The sequence below is a fragment of the Sphaeramia orbicularis genome, chromosome 16, assembly GCF_902148855.1.
Source record: "Sphaeramia orbicularis chromosome 16, fSphaOr1.1, whole genome shotgun sequence".
Classification (NCBI taxonomy): Eukaryota; Metazoa; Chordata; class Actinopteri; order Kurtiformes; family Apogonidae; genus Sphaeramia; species Sphaeramia orbicularis.
Window position 1 is genome coordinate 33,630,865 of NC_043972.1, and position 17,568 is coordinate 33,648,432.

Below are 17,568 nucleotides of genomic sequence, written 5' to 3' on the forward strand. Positions count from 1 at the left end.
ATAAGCTGTGCTTTATTAGTATCTTATATCGCAGACACAAATAAATAGCTCTCTCTGTTTCACATAAATTCTGCAGCTTCATGTTTATTAAACTCCATGAAAGAATTATTGCAGCATACACAATAAATATTGCAAGTGCCCAAAAGTTTAATAAGGAAACTTTTTCTGAGTGTTAAGCTTTGCCAGGCAAAATCCTATGTGAATACAATTAATCAATACACAGAAAATAATAGCTACATGCACAAAAAGAATACTGCATGATGCAAAGCACTGTTATTATAACTATAGATCATTTTTGTGTTTATAAAGCCTGTTTATCTTCTATGTGGATGTTTGATGGCGCTTATTTTCCCTTACTTAAGTACTTTCAAGATTAATCATGAAAGTACTTAGACTCAAGCCTTAGAAATACTTTTATTCTTACACTACTTGTTCTGTCCAACACCCCAGTAAACTCTGTCGATGGATGACGGCTGTGGAGTGTAAATGGGTTCATTTTGTCGTCACCACCAGGCTAACTAATATCACAGACAAATCAACAGCCAGTACTCAGTGTTCTATTGATTATTTCAGTCAAATGTGTGTCTTACTCAAAGCTTGACCTCTATAAATGACAGACAGCAGAAGCAACTGAACACAAACATTGGTATTTGAAGTATTATAGCTGGTAATAGTTACTAAGAAAAAAACACCGTTTGAAGGAATTAAACTAAGAAAAAATCTTCAATCTTAGAGGAAGATTGTAATGTAAACCTGTCTTTTTGGGATCAGAGAAGAGCCACCCATGACACTCAAAACAATATCACACTGGCACGTTTACTTCATCCCTGGCCGAATGCAGCCACAGCATGCCTGGGGATAGTTAGAGAATGTGTCTGTTCTGAGAGTGAGCATTCAGGGTGACAAATCAGGCCACAGTGACGTGTTGAATATTTCACTGTTGCATGCTACAGAAAATGCCACTGTTGGTCCAAATTAACTCAAAGCCGACTAATCCTTCTCCCAAATCCTCAAAAGTCGTTTAATATTCCAGAGGAATCAAACAGATGGGAATAGCTTGTTTGAGGATGTTGTAAGGCCAACTTGGACCTGCTAAGGGAGCCCAAAACTGGAGCCTGTTTCATGTCTGGCTGCACAGGTGTAATTGTGTCTCATGCTTTCGTCCGCGTTTTTGTCTGCACTCTCCAGTTCTCTGTCTCCCTCGTGGGATGCAAATGTCAAAGGAGGGGAAACATCCCTCTGTTGTTTGACAGAAAAAATAAAACAACAGCAGACAGCTGCCGCTTGTCATCTGCCTCCGTCCTTATCATTTTTCAAAAGACTGAACACGAGTTTTATCAAAAACTGAGCTTTAAATGTCACAGTGATTGGACAGAAGCTAGATGGACGTTTTTGTTGATGTGCTTGTGATAAACATCTTCAAAACTGTTGTTTTAATTTAGTCAAAAATGTTACCTGTGTTTCTATTTGTGTTTGAGTTGTCCACTCAATTTATCATGAACTTACATCACTCTATTCTGTGTTTCTGTATCTAATGTCAATCAAATTAAGATTGTCACATCAGAAACACAGTTACGATGCAGCAGATCTTGAATTATTCTTTATCCCTCTCATGTCCCTTCTCATTCTTATTTCATAACATTTGAGGATTTCTTATTGAACTAAAAATGTTAGTTTTCCTTTTTTAATCATTAATATTCATGTTTTAAAAAGATGTTTTAGCGGTTTCAACACTTTGTAAGAAAGCCAGCTGAGTGTCCACCACCGCCCACTTATCCTTTTAACATGTTATGATCTCCTGAAAATATACTGCATCCTAAATTACTAAAGTGTGTAAGAGTAAAAGCATCGAACATCAGTGCCAAATGCCTGTGAATGTAATGATAAAGCTACTTTGGCATTGACTTTTCATTTATTTATTTATTTATTTATTTATTTTAACGACTGGGGCTTCTTACTGTTGCTTCAAATGCTATCATACTCAATTTTCACAAATGAAACACATTACAGAGAATCCTTTAAGTCTAAAAATAGTAAGCTATTAGGGCTGTGTGTAGTTAAACGCAGCCATTTACCACTGATCCTCATTTTCACATGAGAATAACAGGAGGTGGGTCCAAGACTATAAGACTATGTCCTAAAAATTATGTCTTGCTTGAGGGGGCAAAGCTGTGCTGCATATATTCTCACATGGATTTAAACTGCATTAATTTACACACGGGCAAATTACTATGAAAGCAAGTAGCCTATTAGTGAAACAGTGAAAACTATATGGCCATTGTTCCATAACTAATACAGTTTTTGTGTTAATTAATATAAATAACAGCCTTGCTTGTTGTCTGTCAGCAGGGTTATGAAAGAATATGGCACTGGTATTCATGAAAGCCCTTAAATTTTGTAGCAGATCCAGAAGTGAGCTTAACTCTCATCACGGGTGCTGATATTGTAAGATGGAGTGTCTGAATCAGGAGTGTGGGGTCTTGGCAGAGGTATGCGTGAGTGTGCATGTCCTTGGTGATTAATTCAAAGAACAAAATGTTCGTGCTCAAAAAGTTAAGAAAGTTGGATGCTCTACTTTGTGTTGACAACAAGCAGCGGCTACTGTTAATAATCCTTGACGACTGCTTCGCCAGTTAACCATCTGTCTCTTTTCTCATCATTCCCAGGGAGCCAGAGAGGACAACAATGTAATGATGCCAATTCACATCATTAGTCAGTGAAGTGATCAACAAAACATAATCAAATGGGAGTTGGAACAAAAAGCCTGAGCAGCGTGGGCAGCAATGTGTAAGATCATTCATAGACAGTCATGGAAGGCTGTGCTCCACAGCCAAGCAGATTCGAGGGGCGATTTGTCAGTAAATATCAATCAAATGCAGACAAACACAAGTGGTGGGCTGGGTGCAGATGTAAAGCAGAAGAGCATGAACAAATTTCACAGCTGACTAGGCAGGATTTGAGAATTAATTGTGCTGAAGGTTCTTAGAATTTGAGGGCCACCGTGTATTGGAGCTGAGCAGTTATGGGTGTAAAATTCCTGGGAGACTTCAGTTCTATCCAGTAATCCTGACGTTTACAGACGTATGTGGAGTAAGACAAAGTACATCACCAAAACCAAGCAGGCAAGTATCGCTCCCTCGCAGCACTGGGATACATACAACATCAACTCTTTCCACTTAGCGCCCTCAGAAATTTTTGCATGCTCAGTTCTTTAAGTCATTAACTTGCATCCTCCAATCTTTCACTCTCCCTCAATCTCTCCCTATTTTCCCTCCACTCCTCTTCTCTCCCCCTGCGGTTTCTGTCACTTGTTCACAGACGAGTGGCCATTACATCGCCATGACCTAAATGTGTCACATCCCTCTCACTATGGCTTTCTCCCTCTCTTCCTCTATCCCTCCTCCTGCTTTCTCCCTATATTCCTTCGTGTTCGTCTGGACAGCTCTCAACATTTTCTCCACTTCTTTTCCTTTTCTACTTTTACACTCTTTAAGAAGTGTGAACACTTTTGACCAGTTTTGCAGTTGCTGACCTTAATACTAATACTGCAGCCCTCATCTGTATACTCCCTTATACGTGTGTGTCTTCTCTTCGCTCTTCCTCCCATTCCTTAATACATCATCCTTAGACTGTAAACTTTCCTGTATTCCAAACAGTATGTCTACATGTTCTTTCTACTGCACACTGAGCTACAGCTCTACAGCACCATAAAAGATCTGATAGCTACAGTTTCTCTTATTCTCATCTCATTTCATCCTGATCTGACCCACCTGCCCTCATTCCCCTCTGGTCTCTTCATCAAACACAGCTGTGTATCAAACTGACAGCAGCTCCTTTCAGTATTGATCCAGGCATTTCATATCTCAGGAAATACCAAGATGAGAACTGACAGGAAATCACGACAGGCTGACTAGTGCTTTTATTTATTTGTATTTTTTTAAGATATGCTTTAGTTCAAATGAGTTTTACTAAATTAGAAACTTGGAGTGTGTTGTGCATTAGCTGAGGGTGTCGCTAAAATGTATTGCCCATCTGTTGTTCCCTTAGCTAATGCAGCATGGAGAAAACCAGTGCACTGTGCAGAATGAATAATCATGACGACAACTCATCAGAAAAGTTTGTATTTGATCAAATACTATACAGTATTCCTTTCTCATAAATTGATTTATTTATGGGCTACATGCCACAATAGTCACTGACACATATTGATTTTCTATTTTTGCACTGTTTAAAGTAGGTAAAATAGCAAAGTCTGTTAAAGGGTTACGTATATATTTATAGAACGAGAGTTACATCCAACAACTACTGTTTTCATTGTAGAGCTGTATACTGTCCATTGATCTGCACAACCTCTCCTTGTGCTGCTTTTTCTCTCTCACAAACACACTGTCAACCATCCCATCTGTAGTCTCGCATAACCAGACCCGTTTCCTAGCACCTTTTCACACGTACCACAAACTAATGTGTACTGTAACATTAACTCCACACTATGTGCTCTAATGTAGAGACAACAGAGAGAGTCTGTCAAAGATCCAGCGTTGAATGTTAGCAGAGGAATTGCTTAAAACTCCTCTTAAACTAGAGTCATTCAGTGGAACGACTCCTCAGTTCTCAGCTCACCCCCCCCCCCCCCCCCCCCCCCCCCGGACACATAGCTGTGACACACTATGACTTTAGAACAGTAGTGTAACAAGAACAAAAAAAGTGTCTTATATTCTTATGATCTTATATTTCTTTCAACAGATCATTAGCTGAGGAACTGAAATGTGTCTTAAACTGTTACAGAAGTTGAATGTGTGCTGAAGATGCAAACACTGATACTTAAGTCCTTAGTTACAACTTGATTTGAAATTCATTCAAATATATGTGTGGTACAAATTTTATGCAAACTTGATTTTTTAGGGTAAATATCTGTCCTGATGAGTGCTTCTCACTGTGTGAAGACAGCTGCATGTTGTCTAAAATGGAGTAACATGGAGTATTATTATATTTTCAACATTACCTCTAATTATCCTGGCAGACAACAGATTGTTAATGTATAATCTGCTTTACAAACTGTTAATGGGAAGATGTGGGAGTTTACTGGCAGTATTTTGTATGAGAACCAATATATGGCCAATATAATTATGTATTAGTAGTAGTTGCCACATGTTTTTTAAGTCTTGCTTAATACCTGAGTACTCATTACATGATGCTGGTGCATGACAATTTTCTTGACCATGATACAATTATTTCATGAACTATTTGCACAGGACTGAACCTGCTTATTGCATTGTCAGTTGTCCTTGGACTTACCCAAGCAGGCAGATCCATTCAGGTTGGGCTCATAGCCTTCATCACAGACACACCCTCCTACAGGCACCATCCACTCTCCTTCAGCATTGCAGTGCATGCGAGGTAGCGCGCCTTGCTGTGCTTTACTGTGAGGTACACAGGTCCCACTCACAGGCACTAAGGCGGTTGGCTCCGCCCCTGAGGGAGTGGCCGGGTAGGACGCCAAGTATAGGCTGGTGGCTGGACAACGGCGGTAGAAGATGGAGACACCCATGAGGGACACACAGGCTCCACTGTCAACGATGGCCAGGACAAATCTGTTGTAAGGACAGACGTTATCATGATCTGCAGGTAAAGATGAGGAAACTAAGAAAACGTCAGTCAGGACTTTTAGAGTGGTGGTTACCCATTGCGTGTAAGAGGGGCAAAACTCCGAGTCTTGATATTAATGCGGCTGTATCTGTTGGGCTGGTACTGGTGAGGTGAACTGGGCTCCACCTTGGAAAAACTTTTATCTGCTGCTATCGTGTCAATCTTCACCCAGCCCTCCCTGGTCTCCTTCTCTCCAGTGGATGGCTGGAAGGGGGACATGAGTCAACTCTGAGAGGTGGTCCATAGAAACCAAAATAAAAGTCTAAAGATATAAACATCACATAATACTAAATAAGTAACCAATAAATGTTTAGAATTGTACAAAAAATGAGAAAAATAAGACAAAAAATGATAGAAGTTATCTTAGAGTTTTACTGTATTTTTCCCAGGCACTTTTATAAAATGAATCAGTTTAGTTTGAAGCGTAAACAGTGACTTAAATCTATGCAGGCCCCGGTGGGGGTTCGTGTTCAAGTCCCTGCAAAGGCTTTCAGCGCTGCACTGCTTCCGTCTCCTCTGCAACTCTCCTCTGATTCCTCATCAGGCTTTGATTTGCATTTTTAAAAAGCATCTCACTTCCCTAAGGAGAAATGCATTCATATATACAAATACTGCACCCCTCCCACCTTGACTGCGACTGTACATGTAGCAGAGGCAATTCAGAGCCAGGAGTTTAGGAGAACAATCATGAAAAAATACATTTTAACCACAACCATAAATAAAGTTGAATTTAGAGTTTCAGTGTCACTGAAACATCATAGCTGCTTCTGCTTCATGAGGTTTACTAAATTTCCCACAATGAGTGTGAAATGGCCACTGTTGTTTATTCTAGGCCTTAAAATGTAATTAGTGGAACACCAGTGACATTTTAAAGGTCAAAGTGACATTTTTGTATTTTGTAAACCTCAAACGTGCCTCATACACATGTGGCCTAAGGAGGACATATATCTCAACAGCTCTTCTTGCAACAGCGATTATGGTGATTATTCCTTGTCATGGGATGATAAGAGGTTTTGTTGTTTTGTTCAAACACCAGAATAACAAGAATGAAAATTGGATTTTTCTTTATTTAATGATTCTGTCAGAAGGTTCTTTGCCTAGAGCAGCTTTTAGTAATGATAGTCAGCTGAGAAGAAACAGAAATGACTCAGTTTGAATCAGTGCTCAGATGCTTATAATCAGAAAGTCAGTTTTTTCTCTTTTTTGTTATTTTTCTTCTTTATTCGTTTAACTATTTCACTGGGCTCCTGGGATATACTTTAGACTGCTGTATAGTGTACATGTACAACCATTTCAGAGAAATAATGAGTTATTTTCAGCCTAACCATTTAGCCTCTATATTAAGACCTTTGTTTCTGTATTAACTATTACAGATCACCTTCAAACCAGCAATACATCTGATGAAGAACAGGAAATCATTGTTCATAATTTGTGCTTTACTGATTAATAAAAAATCACAAGTAAAGAGTTTCAGATATTATAGTAACCCTTAGAAATATAAAGTAACAACAACTGTCAATACGTTTTGTTTGTAGAAGACCTGTATCCTAATCCTGACTAAAGTACTTAACATTGTTAAATTAGGAGGCTGTTTTCTAAAATCAGTTTCCCCTTTGTTTGTATTGGGACACTTCCCTAAACTAACTTTTCTTGCGGAATACATAGAGCTGTGTAGTACCAAATTAGTCCTACCTAGCCCTGGATTATGAGAGTTTAAAAAGAAAATTCAACTGTAATTTAGCTGTTAATTTAAAAGTTGGTGCATTGAGGGTTTTGTTTTTTTTTAAGTTTTGCTGTCTAACAAGAGAGGGCATTTCACTGGTGATGCAAATTGCTAGGAATGACTGTCTGTTTTGCTGTAACATGTTGCTGGGAGATGGAAAATATCTTATTTGTGGCTGCCAGAAGGGACACTTAAGACTGACAAAAACTTGGGCAGAATTTTTCTGTTACATCACATGGCATTGATCCACTTTTTCCATGAGGGTCAATTACTTTCTTTTACTTTACAAACTAAAATACGCATTCAAGGAATCCAGCACAGGTTTTTTCCACCTTACCTCAGCTACCCAGGTCTTTTCCAGCTCCCTTTGTGAATCAGCCTGTTTGTAGTACAATGTGAGGGTCTCCCGGCAGGTGGGTGATGGTGACCGTAGGCTGGCGCAGTCACGCACTGAGAAACGCAGCGTGACAAATACCCGTGGAGCCGAGTGGCGATACAGGAAAGGCGTAGCCAACCAGTTATCTTGAAGCCGGGGATTTTGGTTGACATTACAGACCTCAAAGGTTCGGATGAGCTTCCCCCGGTCGTCCATGACACTGACCTCATCCCACTGACAGAGACAGGAACAAAAATATGAGCTTATGTAAACTTCACTTAATAAAAGAACAACTTGATCTTGAGCAGGTCAGTGTATATACTCTTAAAACCCTAGTATGTTTATTGCTAGTTAACAGTTATGAGTCTTTTCGTGTATCTCAAAAGAGAGTTTACATGTCACAAAGTAAATATTGAAAACATTGCTAGAGTTACTGGCATGTAGGTCCAGTCTTTTACAAGCAGAACACACTGTTGTTTGACATCTTCATCCTCAGTGACATTCATCCATATTTTACAGTTTAGTTTTAAAGGAAACACGCACAAAGGTTTGGATACACAAGTTAAAAGCTGTTGATGTGGCTTCTCTTTAACCATCTTTTGATCAAGAGATAAAGTTTGTTCAAAAGCCTCTTAAAATTAAAAAAATTAACACTGGGGGTTCTCAAATAGTTCTTAAAAAAGCTATTTCTTGCTGTAGTGGAAACAGGAAATAGGACACTAGGTTTTAAAGCACACATAGACCCATATTTTTTATCCTCATCAAACAAAATCCAAAATTATCTGCGTGGCTAGACATGTCTGTAGCCAACAGAGAAGTGTGATTTTTTTGGCAAACTGAAAGAGCTGATCCTTGAATGTTCAGACAGCGCAAACCATGAGGTAAAAGATTACATAGGCATTTTTTATTCGATGTGTTTTTGCATTATAATATCATAGTATATTAACAACAGCGTAGTTTTCTAAAATAACATGTGCGTTGCTTCTCCCTTGCACTGCTCTGGCATTTGCATTTGTCCCATTGTTTGCATTTGACAGGTGGCCTGTGTGTCTGATTCGTGGCAGCTGCTGCGAAATAAGACAAGCACATTTTGTCATATTTTTAGGGGCGCTGAAAACATGAAGATGTACTAAAGGATCTGGATAAAAGATGCGAGTGACACCTTGAAGGAGAAAACTGAGAGACATCTCTGAATGAGGCTGTCAGATGAGTCAAAATGTAAATGTAGGCGCAGGTTTTAGTTTCACCAATTATACAGTACGGTAGCTGTAAAGATGAAAAGGCTCTGCTTTAAGCCTGTATAGCCGTGAGTGACAAGCAGGCCCTTTTCTGTTGTAACACAGAGGAATTATGTATTAGGCCTCATCATCATTATTCTCCCTGCAACAATGGCAAGGGGACAAAAGGTCCTGACACCCTATCAGGGTGCATTTGGCGTGTGTGTGTTTCTGTGTTTGTATCTCTGCATGTTCGAGTCTCTTTCTCTGTGTGGCTCTGACTGCCTATGAACAAAAATCTTTGTACATCAGACATGAGAGAGTGCATTCATATTGGGTCGAATTGGAATAATGATAAGATCAGTGAGCTTATAGAAAGAGTCTGAAGCGGTGTCAGTCTAATGGAGTGAAAGGACAGTTTTTCCTCTCACAGGCAGTGATTCATTCCCTGTCAGACATGGGAATGAGGGATGGAGGGGATAGCAGGGAGCACATGCTGGGGTGGAGGGATGCTGAGGGAGAGTGTCGCTGAGAGAGAAAAGTGTAACTGAGTGTGTATGTGTGTGCCGGTTGTGACAGAGAAAATAAAAGACAGAGACTTTCAGGTACACACAGTGGCCTAAAGTGGGCCCTGGAATCTATGTGAGCCATTGTGTGCAGTTTGCATCTGAAGTTTTGAGAAGAAACACAGCTTTCATTTGTTTTTGACCCCAAATCCGAACACCCCCACCTCCCCCTCTTGCTCCTTTCCCTGTTTCTCCCCGTCTCGTTTTCTCCCTTGTAAAGAAAAAAAGAAACAGGGCAGATTGGGGAGGAGGGGTGGATGGAGTGTTGGGAAGGGAAAAAAAGAAAGAACGACTCATCTTTGTGATTTAATTTGAACCGAAATGCCACGCAATCTCTCCAGTGACAGAGGATAGGGAGGGGCAGGTCTCTGGACACAGCCGTGGACACAAACACATAGACATGCACATTTACTGCAGGACATATGCATGTTCAAATGCACAAAGGCAACGCACAATGAGGGAATGGCAACTGAAAACAAGGGGAGGGAAAATACACTACAGTACAGAGTAGGGAGATCCCTGCTGCTTTGACACTGAAGGGAAATGAGGGGCAGAATAGACACAGTGGTGGGGGTAGGGGTGAGTGGGGTGGATAAAAGGGAGAATGAGAGACAGAGACCCAGTGGCACTGGGACTGTGAAGGGCAAAAGGAGGAAAGATTAAAAGAGAGTGAGAGGGGCAGAGACAAAGAGGCAGGAGGGCTGCTTGTCAGTAAGTTAAAAGAATAGAAAATGTAAAAAAAAAAAAAAAAAAAAAAGAACCAGAAGAGTGCAGTGAAGGAAGAAAAAGAGCCTGAAGCAAAAGAAAAAGATGGGAAATGCAGAGAAAAATGAGGAAAGGGTTAAAAAAAGAACGTACATGCACACTGAAATGCACACTAAACCTCCCTCTTTCTTCCCCCCTCCTCTCTTGGTCTGTCTTTCTACTTCTCTCAGCTTGATGCCCCAGGTCAAATAACCATATCTCCATCTCAAAAGCACTTCTCATCCAGGGACCATAAAGAAAAAAAAGTCATGCAAATGCCTGACTCACTGATACACTCATACACATGCAGTGTAAATAAATGGACGGCATCCTATTTGCAGCTGCCATCACGGTTCATAAATTCCCCACACATATGAGCCACTAATTAATCAAACATCATGTACAATTAAGACCTGACACTGGAGGCCAGACTGTGGTGATAATGACAGCGCATAAAACCGAAGTTTAGTGTAAAGTGAGATAAAAGGCGCTGTGGGAGTGGGTATGTTTGCCAGATGTTAGTTAAAGACTACCGTATTTTCTTTCGGTCTTTTTGAGCTGCCAACATGTGAATCTGTGGCTACTACTGGTCACTCTTGTCAGCCAAATTGAAATGTATGAGAGTAGCTGATTTGTTTTCATGTCACGCATAGTTAGATATTCTATATATATTAGATGTTTGAACATATTTTCCTTGTACGGACAGGGGTCTGAGAAGAAAAATATTATTGTGTGTCAGTAGAGTAATTGGTAAAGGAATTTCCCCCACAGTAACAGGCTATGCTTTCTCAGATGTACTTCGAGTGATTATTCCAAGGAAGACGACAAAGACGACAATGTATGTGTGTAATTATGAGCCATATTAGAACTGAGCCACAATCACTCACAGACGAATGAATTTAGCTGACCCACAAGTTGACCCTGGTACAGTCACGCAACACACATTGCACCACACACACACACACACACACACACACACACACACACACACACACACACACACACACACACACAAGCTGTATTTACACGGCTCAAGGGGATCTGAAGCCCTTAAAACTAAAAAGCAGTTGAAGAATGGAAGATCTACAGTTCAATCATGGCACAATAGAGACCAATATAAAAGAGCTCAGGGGCAATTGAGCCTTCAGTATTGTTACTCTCAGGCTTCACTTCCTGTCTGCCCTTTGTCAAACGATCTGATAGATATTAACCCTGACTTTAACTCACGATTAATCAGAATCATTTTTAATGATCGCACAACTGACTTTGGTCGAGTTAAACCATTTAAACCTGTCTCAAAGCTGTACTCGTTAACGTATATCTGTCATGCAGCAGTAAAACGTCTAAAACACAAACAAAACTACAGTGGGAGAACCCGCGAAAATGAATAGTGCTGAGTTGATTTTTTGTGTTGCTGTGTTTGTACTTTCTTTGCTTTAAACAGACTTCAATAGTCCAGAGGTTTTATGTTGGCTGACTAGCTTAACAACATAACCAGAAAACTATGGAATTCAACAACTTATAAGGTGCTTGAGTATTTGCTGTTATATTTACTATTCATAAAACACAATAATAAATAAAGGGTTTATTAGATAAACCAGATGGGATTTTCAATATCAAAGTCAAAAACATTTATTGTGCGAATAAACCTTCACAAAGTCAGTGGGATGTATAATCTAATGCCAATACTCTTCATCCGAGTAACTTAAAGGAGTGATATTTTGCTTTTTTAAAATGGAATTATGCATTTTAAAACATTTCCCTGTGGTCTACATAAACTGTAAATGCTATGCTTGGGTCTGAATTCTTCATTAATTCAACTCCACAGGTCCATCTTCAACCCTATTTCTGAGTAATGACACAAGAAAGGTCATTTTGAGCGCTGGCCCTTTAAATGCAAATGAGCCACTTCACACCCCACCCCCTCCAGGTTGTTGGCTGTGCCGCTGTGTCCCATTCAACCAACAACTGAACATTTTAGGTAATCGGCTTCAAGTTTGGACATATTTTCAGTATGGACTATACTTGCTGCTGCTGACAAACAGTTACAGCATATTCGGAGAAATGTTCGTCAGACATCTTGACCTTATATGTGCAAATGTTGTGACATAACTAGTTATAGACGTAACAAATTAAGCAGGAATTAAAACAGGTTGTAGAAATCCACTTGATTTTTGCCAAAATTAATATAAAGATAGCTTTGCAGCACCTGGAGGGTTCAAATTCAAACTTTTTGAACTATTAGGGTCTCAAAATACACAAATAAATGTACCAAAGACTAAAAAATGTGGGCTTAACAAAATATGACCCCTTTAAGCAAAAAATTAAACTTTAATAAATGAATGCCACAGCATATCTGTATAAAACTATATTAAATCTAGTGTCAGTGTTATGAATGTTAGTTATACCTCAACAGCGAACAAACATTGTGATTATGTCCATCCATTATAATGTGTGTAACATGTGGTTAACACATTTGATCAGGCAGTTAGGCTTTAATGCTTCAACAGCTGGAAAGCACATCGACAGTAAACGCTCTCTCTGCTTACCCCGGTGTCTGGATAGGTGGTCCAGCCCAGCTCTGAGGTAGATTCTGTTGTGTCCAGCAGCATCACTGACAGGTGAGAAAGAGAAGACAAACACAAATTAGCTGCTTTAATGGATTCAACCTATATGCACAGAGAACTAAAAAAGAATAAAGACTGCAAAACAGAATTTTTAATCAGTCTCTCAGGGCTGAAGTACAGCAGACTTTTTGGCTCTATGATGCTATCGGGACCTGAAATATGGATTCACTCCAGTGATGCTGACACTGAGATAAACTTCACAAAGTTGTCATATTTTTGGAGAGAAGTTTTTCTGCATTTTTCATCGTTTTGTTAAGCACCACAATTACTTTGAAGCTGGTTTGCTGAATATGGAACAGGTCCAAGTTTTGTTCGCACTGCTCTTTGATTTTTTCCCTCATGTAATAAAATCAGGAAGGGCTCCAGCTGTTTGCCTCTGTCGAACCTAATAAGCTATCATGAGTAATGATGGATTTTGGCACCATGTTCTGGAGTTTGAAAATTAATGCGACTGACCTGATAGGCCACAATGATTAAAGGTCAAATTTTCCAACCTTAAAAAGCCATAATGATTTCCGTCAGATTTTCTTGAAACTTTGCAAAGTGATGCAGCTTGTAGTTTGTAGGGGAACCTTCATTATTTGTGATGATATGTTCAGTGTTGTCCTCTTTTTGTTTTGGGTTTTAATAGTAACTTTTTCATTTCCAGTCATGTATCCTGAAAGCACAAGAATAGCATTTGAGTTTGACGTTGGAGTGTGTTTTGCCATAATTTGCTTTTAGTTTAAGTGCTTTAAAAACCTAACTGGCAAAGAAATCACACATGCAGACCCACACAAAGTGACTTTAATGCTGAGTGCTGCGTGCTGACACATGGCAGCTTCCCACACAGAGCTGAAGCCCTTGAATTTTCCATTAGTATTCCAAAACCACGGTGGCTGCCGTTCCTTCAGTCTGGCACCGTCTGCGCTCAGTTCTGCTGAGGAGACACTGATTGAACGCGAGCCAAAGTTTGTCGTGTACGCAGAGGTGGCAAAAACATCAGACTTCAGGTCGTGAAGCTTGCACAGATGGAGTTAATGGAGAAAAATGCACACTGCCTGATTTCATCATGCACAACACTAATCACCTAAAGAGCTGTATTCAGTACACTTATGCGCAGAGACACACATAGGTACATGCAACACAAAGGAGGGCAAGAGCAATCTGCCTGTTTACAAATAAATAATTCTCCTCATTGTATCATACAATTTTTTTGCTTTCAGTTCCATTTCATGTCACACAATTTTCCGCCAGAGAGAAAAGGGGCTCTTTTTCTCTCTGTGACAACCAGACAAAGACTGACAGAAAAATGATATCTACATAATCATCACAGACACAGGATGGGATGTGAAAAGGAACCCTGCCTCATAAAAACGCCAGCAACCCACTGACATACCTTGATGTCCATTTCACTCTATGTCTGTCCTTATCTAACACACTCATGTATAGATTTTCGACACACACTGACTCCCTCTGCCTTTATTCTGATTAACAAAACAAACAAATAATAAAAACCTGATATCATTTGTGGCTAGTGGCATGAATTTTCCTCATCCCATTTTCTGACTGTGCTGTAAAGTGATTTTTTTTAGGATTATACCCACAGATGGAGACTCTACAAATCTGTCATTCAATCCCACCTCTATTCCCCCTCCTCCAGTCTGTTTTCACCCACTAGCTTGTCTTTATGTCAATCTTACTCAATTCACACATTTTCCATGGAAGTCCTCCAGGATTTTGAGTGATATGAATTGTATCGAGAAAAGAATACAAATGGACTGTGACAGCTACGGATTACATTCAGCCACAGGCCTCAGAATAAATAGTTTTAGAGAAGCCGGGTGCAGCGTATGTCTGGACAGCTTGGCGGCTGGAATCACAGAGCTGATCAGGATAAAATCAGCTATAGGGAGAAGACTAAATCCAGCAGGCGGAGATGTCTAAAACCTTTCAGAAGAATGATGATTTATGTAGGTGACACACCTTCCCAGCCTTGTTTAATGAAGGGACTGAAGCAGAACTAGTGGTAGAAGCGTTTGAATTCTCAACCTAAGTAAAAGTACTAATAATACACTGTAAAAATACTAAACTACACATAAAAGTTCTGCATTTAAACCATTTTACTAATAGTATCAGCAAACCCTTAAGTATGATAAATTAAAGTCAATGCTGTGCAGTAAAATGGTCCCTGTCAGTGTTTTGTTTCCAGACGGTCTCTCTGGATTCATGCTCATGTGTATGTTCCATTTCACTGCTGTAGATGTTTAAGGATCTGCTCAGTTGAACTACATCATATGTTGTTGGGAAATTTAATCTAGAGTGATGCATCATATTCTGTGAGATCATCATATGTTTGTCGCATCCATGTCATACGAGAAGCAGGGTAAGCATAGAAAAAAAAAGGCATGTTTTCAACTGTGACAATGCATTTTCCAGTTAATCTAAGAGGGTTTTTAAAGAGTTATTTAGGTTTAGAAGGAGGAGAGTTGTGTCAACACATAAAGGAATGCTCAATCCTTCAGTTTATTACAAACACTCAAAATCAACACATTTGGAATGGACAAGAACTGGATGAAAAACTGTAATCAAACAAATGGTATCAGACAAATGTAGTGAAGTGAATCTACTGCCCTGGAATGTAGCAGAGTAGAAGCATAAAACTGCATAAAAGGCAAATACACTAGTGAATTACCAGTACCTCAAATTTGTACTTAACTGCAGCACTTAGAAAGTACAAAGAGAACTGAGCAGGACACGTACTGGATTTTCTCATCAATAGATTAAAGCTGATGTATGATGACATGGAAACATTGTATTGATTTGTTTTCCATCCTTTGTCTCTTCATCATCTATCTCATCTGCTCGTTCCCCTACATTTGTCAAAGTAACTAATGATCACTGACTGCATAAACATATCATGAGTTAAATGCACACTCACTTATCATGACCTCATTAAACGCCATCCTATTTTTATCCGATAAGAACATGCCCACAAACGCTGCAAATGTGTCATTCCAGATTCAATTAACCCTCTGCTTCAGGGCATAGTCATACATAAATAATATATACCAAACTAGTTTGACATAAATATTTATGCTTCAACTATTTAGCCTCCCGTTGTGGAGCTCTGGGACCAGGTCCTTGCACTGCCTCTGTCTTTCCAGGGGAAACCTGTACATGAAGATTACATGGAGTGTTCAAAGGGCTCCATGCATGTCTCATTGCGTGACATTAGCATGTTGAATTATTCACTGTGACATCTTAAGATGCGCATTGCATGGTGTGTTATACACCTTTCAAAGATTAGGTTTAGCTCAGACAGGTTCTAGTATCATGAACAAAAGAGAGGGACATTTTATAGCGGTAAAAGCCCCTTTATTTCTTTATTTAACTCTCCGGCAAGCCCTCTTTGCTCACAGAGTGCTACAGCCCGTCTACTATTGGTCCATCTGAGGGGCTGAGACACTCAAAGTTTGTCCCTGACAGTTCAGAGGAGTGCTGAGTCCGCAATCTGCATCTGAGTGCTGTGTTAATGCATAGAGCTCACTTGTTTCCACTCTGTACTTTTACTCAATATCCCCTTTCCTACCTCCATCCTGTCCCCTGTCCTCCGATCCCTGTCCCCTTTCAATGTGTGTATTATTTATCTAAAAAGTGACAGCAGGGCAGGCATCTCTGTACGTTAAATAAGGAGAAACGCACTGCTCCATTATTGATGCCTGATCTGGTGTTTGTTTGGGAAGGGCTGTGAAACTTTGACAAAAAAAAACGGAGTGAAACGAAGAGAAAGAGGTAAGATTATGAGATGAAAAAAGAGGTGGAGGATAAGATCGTGTTTGTGCATATTAATGTGCTTCTTTAACTCTTTTCCCTTCTCTATCAGTGATGTGGGTGTAGAAATGCTCTTTTCCACTATTTAGAGGTGACCTGCATTAGTTCATGGCGGTCCCCTCTACCCGTGAAGTGTTCACTTCAGCAGAGTGACCCTCTCCGACATTTCTCTTGGCTCCACACTTTCCACTCTGTGTGACCATGCATGCACTGACACTCTCCAGCACTGAGTGTAATGCTGTCGCTCATGTCACGCCTCTTTGATGGCAGATGTAAGCTACTTCATCACATGTTTTTCAGGCAATCGAGCCCCTCAATGCGCCACATAGACTTTCAGTGTTAATATTAACACAAACTAGATGTTCTGAGTGTGTAAAGGTGTAAAATGCCTTACCATTGTTTAGTGAGTAAAGAAAATGCATCTAAAAACACTACTTGAGTCACCAACTGACACCAACAAGTTACACACGTGTATGTGTTCACACAAAAAAATTCCAGCAGTGGTCAGGTTGTGTTTTGTCTTTTTTGTCCATCTCCACCCATTCTTTATCCGCTCCAGATGCTCCCACCCACAGACAGTCAGTCAAGGGCAAGGCCTACACAAAACCATCATTACAAACAACCACAGGGAGAGAGTGATACGCCAAGACAGAGAGGCAGCGGGAGGAGGGCGAGGAAGGAGGGGGATTAACGTGATTCCAGAAATAAGCATGCACATGTCAAAAGGAGTTATCAAAAAGTCTCTGGCGGTTAAGCCAAATGAAAGTGCTGCTGCAATAAACAGCACTAAAGCCAGGTTAGATGACAGAGCAATGAATAGCTGAACAGGCAGCAACAGGAGCAGGTAGGGGGATGT

The 17,568-nt window shown here is 40.0% G+C and overlaps 1 protein-coding gene across 1 annotated transcript in view; it reads right to left on the minus strand.

Annotated features, from left to right (window-relative positions):
• The window catches only part of ephb6 (eph receptor B6), a 37,467-nt gene that overhangs the window by 13,610 nt on the left and 6,289 nt on the right, over positions 1-17,568 (minus strand). The window contains exons 2-5 of the mRNA XM_030157892.1: positions 12,822-12,886; positions 7,707-7,979; positions 5,681-5,850; positions 5,296-5,591 (exon numbers count right to left, since the gene is read on the minus strand). Of these exons, the coding sequence (XP_030013752.1) occupies positions 5,296-5,591; positions 5,681-5,850; positions 7,707-7,979; positions 12,822-12,886 (804 nt within the window). The remainder of the gene's footprint in view (positions 1-5,295; positions 5,592-5,680; positions 5,851-7,706; positions 7,980-12,821; positions 12,887-17,568) is intronic.